Source organism: Cololabis saira, chromosome 7 (genome assembly GCF_033807715.1).
Source record: "Cololabis saira isolate AMF1-May2022 chromosome 7, fColSai1.1, whole genome shotgun sequence".
Taxonomy (NCBI): Eukaryota; Metazoa; Chordata; class Actinopteri; order Beloniformes; family Belonidae; genus Cololabis; species Cololabis saira.
This window is the reverse complement of record NC_084593.1, coordinates 7,589,308-7,602,052: the sequence shown is the minus strand read 5'-3', so window position 1 is coordinate 7,602,052 and position 12,745 is coordinate 7,589,308. Positions and strand designations below refer to the sequence as shown.

At 41.7% G+C, this 12,745-nt stretch overlaps 1 protein-coding gene across 1 annotated transcript in view; it reads right to left on the bottom strand.

Moving 5' to 3' along the window:
• The window catches only part of ankrd50 (ankyrin repeat domain 50), a 74,599-nt gene that overhangs the window by 37,100 nt on the left and 24,754 nt on the right, over positions 1 to 12,745 (bottom strand). The window contains exon 3 of the mRNA XM_061724758.1: positions 86 to 318. Within this exon, the coding sequence (XP_061580742.1) occupies positions 86 to 318 (233 nt within the window). The remainder of the gene's footprint in view (positions 1 to 85; positions 319 to 12,745) is intronic.

The following is a 12,745-nucleotide window of genomic DNA, read 5'->3' as shown; positions in this document are numbered from 1 at the left end:
ATTGTCAGACATTAAACCGGTCCACGGTTTAGAAAAGGTTGGAGAACAGTGGCTTAAACTGAGTTAGAGGGAGAAGTGCACCGACCTGTGAAGAGCTTGGTGATGGCCTTGTTCTGCCGCCGCGCCGAGCAGATGAGCAGCAGCCACGGGGGGAGGAACTCGTGGTGACTGGCGAGGAGCTCGGCGATGGTCCGGGGGGAGCCGGGCGACGACCGCTGGTCGCCCTCGCCCAGCTGGCAGCCCTCGTCGATGGAGTCCACCAGCAGGAACAGAGACTGCTGGGGCGGCTTGGCGCTCAGCAGAGGCAGGAGCACACACCTAGGGACAGGACAGACACACACGTCTCATTTGAAAACCATAAAAACAAAATAAACCATATTTCAGAAGTCATATGAGCATGATCTTTAAGGCTATACGGTTATATAATATTAATTACATGGTCATTATCTTAATTTATCACATTATTTATTAGATCTGCAAACAAAAACTCTACAACACTGAGGGGAAAGATAAATGTAATCAAGCCTTGTTTGTGTACATATAATCCAATTACTTTTCTTGTCTTCTGTGGTTTGATTACATAAGACAGGTTTCTATCAGATTCTCTGTTCAGTTGATCTAATCTGGGCGTCGGTGAGTCTACGCTGACCGTCGGGGACTGGGAGCATTCGGGGCTGTTGGCATGTTGGTCCAGCGCAGTCCTGCTTCCCAAACCATGACCACGGATCAGTCGGATCAATCAAAGCAGATATTTCAATGAGATCTCGGGAAATTGTGTCGAATTTCGAAACAAGGTTATGTCTCTTAATATTTGGAAAAATTCTTCCAGTTTTATTGCCGTCCTTCACGGATGAACTGACGACGTTTACATGCAGTCAAAATTCATGTTATTGCTATTATTCCGGTTACTGAAACATTCAGAATATTCCGTTTCCATGGTAATTAATCATTTGGGATATCTGGATCAAACCAGCGACGCACGGAGAACATCATGACACAATTCCCGTCATTTCTGCTTCTTCTTCCTGTATCCAAATTCAAAACAAATGCTGCTTCACGCAACTTTTCTCTCACCTTCTTGTAAATCTGGCTATCCCGGTACTTTCTACCGTCTACAAATGCAGAAATGTTCATATCCTTCATTACATTTATGAAGTGATTAGTCTCCTCCTGGTCTTGGTTTCCCCGTGTTTATAAGAACTTCCTGGACTCAAAAGACCAGGATTCCTTGTGAACAGAGCATGCGCAGAAAACAAATTCATTTTCCGTTATTTTCTGATATTCCGTTTGGCGTTTACATGACCCAATATTCGGGTTGTAAAAGGAGTAACCCAGAGGTCATATTGGGGTTTTTAAAAACCTGAATATGAGCAAATTGGTGTTATTCAAAAGGGGTTATTGGTGTTTACATGGCCGTGCAAAACTGGTTATTGCAATATTCGTGTTTTAAAAGGTTTATTGATGCATGTAAACGCAGTCACAGACACACAATAGCAGGAGACAGCAGCTACACCTGTCCATGTCAGGGGTGTGAGCTCAGAATCGCTTGCAGTGCAGACGTCACCTGAGAGCTGCAACCACTTCACGTGCAGGATATTTCTCCGAGTCAAAGCTCAACTACTTTCTTCTTTGCTCAAACACGAAGACCCAATAAAAGCAGCCCCGTGGCGTGTGGCGGTAAAGCAAACATGATGTGCAGCACTCTGCATTAAGCGACGCATCGCCACTCAGCCGAGCGCGACTTGGAAGCAGCACATTAACCTTTATCAGAGCACAAGTGCCAGCCAGACACGCACTTCGCTCACTTGGTTCCCGAGCAGAATCCCCACGTAGACCCCAGTCCTGCTGCGACTGCCACCAACAGTCTGAAGTAGGGCTGGGGATCCATTCAAATGTCAAGAATCGATTACGATTCTTAAGATTCAGAATCGATTATCAAGATTTGATTTGATTCCGATATTGATTTGGGTTTGTGTTATTAAAACTGTTTTTTGAGCTGTTGCATGAATTATATGACTGTAGTTATGCAAAATATTACTACTAGTATTATATTGAGATTCAACAGCAAGTTTTGCAGCTAATGATGCTGTAATGACCAATCAGCTCCCAGAATGCTGATAGAACTGCTTTCAGAAACATCTTGGGTCAGAATTACCAAACAGATCCAGGGAGGAAACAGAGACGGAGGAAATCGCTTTTATTTTTTCCCACATTCCGTTTTTATTTGTTCCATTTTCGGTCTATTTTGGTTTTTAATTTTTGAGCATTTGGTTTTTAGCATTTTTTGCAAATGTAACCCCAAGACAGTATATAAAGTAATGAAATATAGACAATTTATGCAATTATAACCCTTTACACTTTAATGTTTTCATACCTTTAAACATATTTAAAGGCAAAACATGGCACCAGTTATTCTTGTGTCCAACAAAACATTCCTTTTTTGGGGATAAACAAAAAAATAACCAAAAGTTGTAATGTAATGATGAAAAAAAAATACATAAATAAATAAAAAAAAGAAAAAAAAAAGAAAAGAAATCCACCCCCACCCCAAAAAAAAAGAAAAAAAAGAAGAAGAAAAAAAAAAATCGATCTTCAGAAGAAAAAAAAGAAAAAAAAGTTGTAATGTAATGATGAAAAAAAAAGAAGAAAAAAAAAAAAAAAATCGATCTTCAGACATATGAATCGATTTTTAGGAATTAATATGAGAATCGATTCAGAATTGGGAAATCGATATTTTCAACACAGGCCTAGTCTGAAGCCTGCAATACGACGTCTGTGAGAGGAAATGTCATTTCCTCACGACTCCAGCTCAGCTGAGCTTGTGATAAAAGATTTCATATTAGTGACATTTTAATCTGGGTCTAGGTTAATTAAACGTTTAAAAAAACAAATTTATCGACATGAAGACTGGTTCAAGAGTGGAGGCAGCTGCAGGGTAATCAGCGTAGCACAGATAAAAAGCAGTCACCTTCTCCCCCAAATGAGAGCAGCGCTGCTTTTAAGATCCGACATTAAACACAAACACTGATGATGACGCCTCTTTTTGGGCGTCCGACGGTCCAACGGTCCATCGCCAGCCCCGCAGCTCCAGAGCTCTCGCTTTTTATCTGATTTTTTAAAAGCAACGACTGCGTTGGACTCGGAGGTCATCGTCCTTGAGCGCGCAGGAGCGGGAACGGCCAACGTGAGGGGCCGCACGATTCCATCATAAAAGCTTGGGAGACTATTTATATAATGACATTTTTAATAGAGGAACTGCAGTCACTGGCACATCCTGTTGGAACCCATCTAGATGATTATACCTCCATTACCCAACAGTTCTAATAGCAATCATGCCCGATGTGTTAAAGCGTGGAGAAGAGGGAAAAATAACCCTGACCGGTTAACCGCAATGGGTCTTTTATGAGTGTAAATTATTAGTAATGGTGCCATATCTATATTGAGCTGCATTTAATTTACATTACAAGCCATAGGATCCTCTTTACTAACTGCCTTGTCAATTTTTGTTTGTATCACATTATAGAAAAACTGTAATTAAGCCGAGCATGCAGGATGAAGGATGGATGCTCCACATCACTGCCCACAACAGCTGAAATCCATCAAACACTTTCAGGTTTTGGAAACATTTGGCTGAAGGCGTCGGCCCCCGAGGGCTCAGGGGGAGTAAACGTGGTGAGTTTGGGCTGGTTTTTTAGCTTAAAGCAAGAGCATTCATCCAATTTGTGCCTCCTCATCTCCGCCCTCCAGACTCATCGGGAAATCGATCTCAGTAAAAATGTTTCACAGCACGTCTTGATTCCCAGAATGCACCTGGAGGAGAGACACTTGAGAGGAGGCGGAGCTGCAAGTGAGGTGACGCCAAACTGAAACAGAGTAGGGATGCAAATTATCGATTATTTCATTAAGGACATTTTAATGTATTCCTTAATCAAATATTTATTTGATACAAAAGTAACAAAAAGACATTTTTGTACCACAAGGAATATAATATAAAGTGCACTTCAAGGCTATTAGTAGTAGCAGCAGCCATAATAGTGTCATTTGTGTCAAGCAAATTTTAAGTTCTAGTTACGTTTTAAGTTAGAGTTTTGGCAGTGTTCAAAATAAAATTATGAGACCTGCTGTATTGGAGCACATTTTCTTTTAGTTAAAACTGTAGCGGGGACAGATGTTTAGAGGAACCTATGTATGTACCGGGTGAAGGCTGATTTATGGTTCCGCGTTACAACAACGCAGAGCCTACGCCGTAGGCTCTGCGTCGATTTAAGGCGGAACCATAATTCAGGCTTTAGGGGAGCATATCGGAGAACAACCAGAAGAATATAGAGTGGATTAAAAATAAAAGTTAAGCACTGAGCTACATGTGTCTCCCGTCTGGACCATTGCAGACTCATTGCCTGAGCATGATGTTACTAAAACCAAACATATCCGTCTCTTTCTTCTAACTTTATGTGCGCGGCGCAGCGCGTTGTGTCGCATTAAATGTAGTCCGGGCGTAATACCAGCTGGTGAAATTAAACGAAAAAAATAAATAAATAAATAGATTAATTGTAATCGTTAATTTTAATCGGGTAATTCCATAACGGCAATTAATCGAAAATCGATTAATTGTTAACATCCCTAAAACAGAGACGTTCAATAAACGAGACAGCCCACTACGGTTGTGTTTCCTGTATCTGTGTCATGTGACTGCCACGCCCCTTTAAGAGACTAACAGCAGGTCCTGAGTCTATTGAGTCCTATGGGAAAAGTGAACGTGAGCACAGATTATTACAAATTCCTTCGCCCCATAGTAACCTAAGTAAATATGGGACCCATTTTTCAAAAGCCACAAACCTTCTGAACATTCTGACACCAAAATGGCAATTTTCAGACCGACAGATTAGGAGAAAATGAACTTTGTTTGAGACTTGTCTCTGTCTGAGCAACACACTCTCGTGAGATTTGGCTCTCATAGCTAATAATTAGGGCTGTCAGCGTTAACGCGTTAATCGCGATTAGATTAATGCAATCCATAATGCGTTATTTTTTTTTAATCGCATTTTAATCGCAAACCTTTTTGTCCCTTCTACTCACCCGTAGTCGACTCTTCTGTAATGATCCAGAAGAGGGCGGTAATGCACCGGAAAAAACTGGATGCCAACCGCCAATAAACCTCAAGAAGAAGAAGACTCCTCTGTAGCGCCCGTTTTATAATACATCCATGGTAGCGCCATGTTTGCTGTTTCCTAAAGTAAACTTCCACCACCACCAACTACAAAGAGACGCCAAACTGAACCACTACCCGTGGATAGAAACAGAAAACGTGTGTTCGCCGAGAAGTGGCTGCATGATGTTACGCGGCGACGCGCACTGTACGTTCGTGCTCCCGCGTATCCTACCCCGTAAGCTCTGCGTTGGTGCAACGCGGAACCATAAATCAGCCAGCGTCCGTCACTGCGTGCAGCAGTTACCTGCAAGACGCTGCTCTGATTATGGCTCAAAGTTTATGAAAACCCCAAATAAAAAATAAATTAGAGAATATTTTATGAAATCAATAAACAATTCTATCATCAAAATGATAACAAATAAAGGTTCAACATATCTTGCTTTGAATGTAATAATACTAGGTTATTAGTTTCACCTTTTAAGTTGAATTATTGAAATAGATTAACTTTTACACCATATTCTAGTTGAATTATTGAAATAGATTAACTTTTACACCATATTCTAGTTGAATTATTGAAATAAATTAACTTTTACGCCATATTCTAGTGGAATTATTGAAATAAATTAACTTTTACACCATATTCTAGTTGAATTATTGAAATAAATTAACTGTTACACCATATTCTAGTTGAATTATTGAAATAAATTAACTTTGTAAAGGACCATATTGAGCCATTCATCTTTATAAGTGAATAAATATCGTTTTGCCTATAACTTATTCCTGCATCCCTCTTTTATCGATCCAGCGAGACGGGTTACCGCGTTTTTGGAGGCCCAAGTCACATATCCAGGGGCTCCTCTGAGCACCAGACCAAAATAATTATGTGCAGCCCTGTCTATATGGCACTTTGTTTAATTTGAAAAACTGTATTTGAAGTAGACAGTGTTTTAAGTTGGTCTACATGGCACTTTTTTGAAAGAAAATACAAAAGGTCAAAAAGGAAATTCTTTCTTTGTGTTCATTTGATTCCCAATTAAGACACAATGGTAAGAAATGATTTACATTAGGGGCTTAAAACTGCCTTGAAATGCGAAATAACAGAATTTTAAACATGCAATTCAAAATGCGATTAATCGCGATTAACTTTTGAAATTCTGCGATTAATCGCGATTAAAAAAATTAATCGTTTGACAGCCCTACTAATAATATAATATAATAATCAGGGCTGCACATAATTATTTTGGTCTGGTGCTCAGAGGAGCCCCTGGATGTGACTTGGGGCTCCAAACACGCGGTGACTCGTCTCGCCGGATCGATAAAAGAGGGATGCAGGAATAAGTTATAGACAAAACGATATTTATTCACTTATAAAGATGAATTAACAAATTATGGTGCGTGTTAGTCTGTAGAGTCAGTATAAAAGTTAGTTTTTATCGGCCAGATTGGGATGCTCATGGCATATTTTGCACCTAGGGTTGCCAACTTTCAGAAATAGAAATAAAGGACGCCCCGATTTCAGCAGCGCAGGAGCCAAAAAAAAGCCCCAAAACTTCTAAACTGCATAAAAATGTGTTTATTTTATATGAAAAAATGTGTTCTTTAATAGCGTTGAACTTGCATGACTGTACAGACAGCCAACCATATAGCAGCTGAAATATCCTCCTATGCTATGTATGTCCAAATCAGCCAAGGTGTAGAATATGGTGTAAAAGTTAACTTATTTCAATAATTCAACTAGAATTTGGTGTAAAAGTTACAGTACCAACTTTGAGTGGCAGTTCTGGGGAAAAGCAGCACAAGATTGACAGCGCACTATGGATTTTGACGGCGCATGCGCTCTGGCGGCCCACTTATGTGCAGCCCTGAATATAATATAATAATAATAATACATAGCTCTGCTCAGAGTCGTCGGTCACTGCAGAACTGCCAAAGTCGTTTTCCCATCGGATAAAATGAAGTTTAAAACTAAAATAAAACTTGCTTCTTTGCTTAATAATACTGTTATTGTTATTATTGAAGTCTTTTTGGAAGGGAATAAAAATATTAGACTGATCCGATGATCTTGTACTGGGTGGGCGACCACGCCCACTTAGGAGACAGGAAGTGGATACCATTCCATACCATTGGCAGTAACGCTAATGCGCTATCTTCTGTATAGAGTATCTTTGACTGAAGGTGACGTGGAGCGCAAATCAAAGCATTTGGGGTTTAAAAAAGAAATACGATATACACAAGCACATGTCAAGCCACATGTCATAATTCAGTTGATTTCCCAGCATGCAGTTCGCCGGGTCTTGACTTTTGGTTTCAAATACAGCTGAAGGTTTTATACAACTGCAGCTAAAACATATAATTAACTAAATTAAACCAATAAAAGCTATTCCATCTACACGCAGGAAAGGCGGCGTGGTCACAGACATGGACGCGTTAAATAAACCTCCTCAGAGTTCCCGGGTTTGACAGCTTCCAGGAGCACCACAACCGCGCGTTTGGACGACGGAGTCGACTGTAAAGTGGCCTGGGATTCCTCAAGGTAGGACCGAGTCGATGTGGGATGTCGTGGAACATTAAGAACATTAAAAAACAAGGGTTTGGGAAGTGTTTCATTAAGAAGTGGAAGATCAGCGGTTTCAAATGTGAGACTTAACCCTTGAGCTGTCTTCAGGTCAAGGAAGGAGGAAGGGAAGAAGGAAGGAAGGAAGGAAGGAAGGAAGGAAGAAAAGAGCAGGAAGAAAGAACGAAGGAAGGGAAAAAAGAAGGAAGAAAGGAAGGGAGAAAAGAAGGAAGGAAAGAAGGAAGGAAGGAAGGAAGGAAGGAAGGAAGGAAGGAAGGAAGGAAGGAAGGAAGGAAGGAAGGAAGGAAGGAAGGAAGGAAGGGTGAAAAGAAGGAAATTAGGGTGGGAGAAAAGGAAGGGAGAAAACAAGGAAGGGAGGAAAGGATGAATGGAAGGGAGGAGGAAGGAAGGAAGGAAAGAGAGAGCAGGAGGAAAGAAAGAAGGGAAAAAAGAAGGAAGGAAGGAAGGGAGAAAAGAAGGAAAGAAGGAAGGAAGGAAGGAAGGAAGGAAGGAAGGAAGGAAGGAGGGAAGGAAGGAAGGAAGGAAGGGAGAAAAGAGGAAGGAAGGAAGGAATGAAGGAAGGGTGAAAAGAAGGAAATTAGGGTGGGAGAAAAGGAAGGGAGAAAACAAGGAAGGGAGGAAAGGATGAATGGAAGGGAGGAGGAAGGAAGGAAGGAAAGAGAGAGCAGGAGGAAAGAAAGAAGGGAAAAAAGAAGGAAGGAAGGAAGGGAGAAAAGAAGGAAAGAAGGAAGGAAGGAAGGAAGGAAGGAAGGAAGGAAGGAAGGAAGGAAGGAAGGAAGGAAGGAAGGAAGGAAGGAAGGAAGGAAGGAAGGAAGGGAGAAAAGAGGAAGGAAGGAAGGAATGAAGGAAGGGAGAAAAGAGGAAGGGAAAAGGAAGGGGAGAGCAAGAGGAAAGAAGGAACAGGAGAATTAGGTCATTTTGACCCAAAGACAGTACAAGGGTTAAACATCTCAGTTTCTTAAAAACGTGCCAGTTTGCCTCGTCACCTCCTCAATCACAGCCTCCCTTACAACGGCCTCTGCAGAGGGACGACTCGCACTCGTCAGGGTGCATGATGGTGTCCAGGTACGACCCAATCCCAGTCTCCCATGTTCACAGAGAATCAAGCGCAATGGAGAACCCAAAAAAATATGATGGCATCACCTCCGACTTCATGGCCCACTCGTCCTCCTTTTTGGTCATTTACAGCTCCCTCACATTTGTGAATTCACTGATTAAACCTCTATATTGTCACCAGGAACCATCACAGATCATGCATACGCCCATGCACACGTGCAACTTTACCGTGCACAAAACGCACCTCATCTGGCTGCACAGAGACCGGGAATCATAAAGGGCCTCTATCTTCCTTTGTCACAAGAAGTGGAAACAGTCAGAGTTTAGAAGTTGGAGGTATAATGACTACGTTTACATGCAGTCAAACTTCAGTTATTGCTAATATTCCGGTTACTGAAACATTCGGAATATTCCTGTGAGAACGTGAGCAACCCCTCCCCTTCTCACCGTCACCGGACATTTTTAATATGTGTGTGGCAGGGTGGAGGATTGGGCGTGGTCTGCGGGGGAGCAGCACACAGGGTTGCCTGGTTCTGCTGATTGGGCACAGGTGTGCCCAATCAACCTCTCCACCCTGCCTGGGTTTATAAACAGCAGCTGCATACCAGAAAAGGGGTCTGCTGAGTGGAGGTAGCTTGATGTGAGGCTATGCTCAATGTGCCATATTTTGCACGCCATTTGGATGTCTTTGTGCTTTTTTTTTTGCATAAAATAAAAAGCCTTTTTTTTTTTTGGCATTCCATGCTCTGTGTGTTCTCCTTTCCATCTCATCACCCAGGTCCAGTTTGCCTTATCCCCTTTTACGAGGGGAGGCCGCTCCGGTCCCTCACAATTCCGTTTACATGGTAATTAATCATTCGGGATATCTCGATCAAAGAAGCGACGCGCGGAGAACATCATGACGCAATTCCCGTCATTTCAAATGTTCATATCATTCATTACATTTATGAAGTGATTAGTCTCCTCCTCACTCCAAAAGTGTGGCGTGGTCTTGCGTTTCTCCATGTTTATAAGAACTTCCTAGACTCAAAAGACCAGGATTCCTTGCGAAAAGAGCATGTGCAGAAAACAAATTCCTGTTCCGTTTGATGGGGATATTCCGTTTGGCGTTTACATGACCCAATATTCGGGTTTTAAAAGGAGTAACTCAGGGGTCATATTCGGGTTTTTAAAAACCGGAATATGAGCAAATTCGGGTTATTCAAAGGGGTTATTGGTGTTTACATGGCCGTGCAAAACCGGGTTATTGCTAATATTCGGGTTTTAAAAGGAAAATTGACTGTATGTAAACGCAGTCAATGTCAACAAACTGCTCCTAACTTTGAGCTGAAAACTTTTTCCCCCAGCAGTCTGAACTCCCAGCAGGAGAGAAACTCTCGGTTATGGTCTCTTAACCTCGTCTCTCCGCCACGATGTTGCTCAGCCTTTCAGCAACACAGTCAATCACTCCTCCTTACGGCTGCAGCCTGCAGAGAACCTGCAGCCCCATCTGGGAGCCCTGCCAAGAGGAATGTCCATCCGCAGGGGTGAGTGTGTGCGAGTGTGTGAATGGTTGTGTCTGAGGCCGTGTTGCCCACTGAGACAATCAAATCCACAGTGACAGCAAGTGGGCAAAACAAAGGGCCTTTCTTCTCCCACAATTCAGCTACTTTCAGGCTGTCAAAGAGTCAAAAGACGAGGATTCCGGGACAAAGAAAACTCAGCGGGATATGGGAGGTGGAGGGAAAATAAGCTCAGGAAAAGCTGATTTAGTTTGCCGGACGGACCTGCGGCATACCTGGGGTCACGGAGCTGAAAAGTAGTTCAGCCAAACGAGAACAAAAACACACACACACGGGATCTGGACTCGTGCACCAACGACTCTGCATCTCACTCAAGTCCTTGACACGGACCAAAGACGATGACGACTGCTCCTTAAGACCAACAAGTTAAGGGGTTGGGGGTTAGAAGCATCTAATGGACCCACCATCTGTCACCCTGGCCCTTCACAAGTAAAGCCTTCAGTGGAGATGCAGCACCAGCTTCACACATCTACACGGCTGCTTTTATAAACCGAGAACAGAACCTGAAATCCATGTTACAAACATGGACTTGCCCACTAAAATAAAAATACTGCTGTCATTTGTGACTTTTCCACATGATTTTATTTTCCCGCCATTTGAAAGTATCTACGGCCCATTAACAGAGGTGGGTAGTAACGAGTTACATTTACTCCGCTACATTTACTTGAGTAAGTTTTGGGAAATTTTGTACTTTTAGGAGTAGTTTTGAATCACTATACTTTTTACTTTTACTTGAGTAGATTTGTGAAGAAGAAACTGTTACTCTTACTCCGCTACATTAGGCTACGTTGAGCTGTTACTTTTCTTTTATCCCCTCCGCGTCAATCTCATGACATCACTGGTGATTCTTTGGGAAAAATTTTTGTTTTTGCATGTTTTGTCACATTTACACAGACTCAAACACACACAGAGTTTCTATGAGTTCATTTTTTATTCTGTAATTTTATTTATTTTATTATTTATTAAAGTACTTGAATTTAATTTAAGATCATTTTAATTTAAGCTATTTTTTATTAATTTTATTGATTTAATTTGCCTGAAGATGATTATTTTGTACTTTTGTCTGTTTGAATGGTTGTGTTAAAAAACATAAATCAGACGTTACTCAACAGTTACTCAGTACTTGAGTAGTTTTTTCACAAAGTACTTTTTTACTTTTACTCAAGTAATTATTTGGATGACTACTTTTTACTTCTACTTGAGTCATATTATTCTGAAGTAACAGTACTTTTACTTGAGTACAATTTTTGGCTACTCTACCCACCTTTGCCCATTAATGACATGTTGTTGCGAACCCGTCATCAGCAACGTTCAATTTATGTCTAAAAGGCCTAAAATGTAAAATACTTTTTTTTTTGTAATAATGTGATTTTGAAAAAGCTTTAAGTGCATCATCAAATGATTTGGTGGCTTATATTTGATTAGTGTCGTAAGGCAGCGGTTAATTGCGTTTATTCTGAAGATAATTAGTCATCTACTGTAGTTCCGTACGCCGTCGACATCTCTCTATTCCTGGAAGACCGACCATTTGGTGAGCGGCGCCGTGAGCCCCGGGCAGATGGCAGCACACTGATCCTGACAAAGCTTTCATCCGCCATCAGTAAAAGTCAGGCGTTTTTTCACTGGAACAACTTCCAATTCCAATTTAGAGGAGGTCTGCTCGGCGTCTTCGCCAAGTCGGGAGAGTTTAGCGCTGCAGCCGAGTCATGGAGCGGCTCATCCAAACACAAACAGACAACCATGATGCAGTTTGTTTCCTTCCACTTTCCTGTGCAATTTCTGCATTACGCACAACATTGCAGCAATTACCCCGCTCAAAGTAATCTGGGTGATGAGAACAATGAGAGGCTCGTGCGGGGAGCAGCCAGACTCGCGCCAGTTTGCCGTTTCCCTCCCGTTTCCTCATCTGCCCGTTCTCATCTCCTTCAGCGTTAAGATTGGACCAAAGCTCCTGTTCTGAGCCTTGATTACACTTTCTGAAACATTTCTATTTATTCAAAAAAGAAAAAAAAAAAAAAGGTTGTTAAAATGGGAGAATTATAGTTACATAAACATCTTAATTTAATTTGTGTTCTGAGGCAGTTGTTACGCCGATCACCCACTGACAAACCTCGCAGAAGCAAAAACACATTTCAAATAAACTTAACCCTTGTGCTGCCTTTGTGTCAAGGGAGGGTGAAGGGAGAAAAGAAGTAAGGACGGAAGGAAGTAAGGAAGGAAGGAAGGAACGAGGGGAGAAAAGAAGGAATAAAAGGGAGAAAAGATGGAAGGAAGGAAGAAAAGATGGAAGGAAGGAAGAAAAGAAGGAAGGAAGGAAGGAAGGAAGGGAAAAAGGAAGGAAGGGAAAAAGGAAGGAAGGAAGGAAAAAAGGAAGGAAGGAAGGAAGGAAGGAAAAAAGGAAGG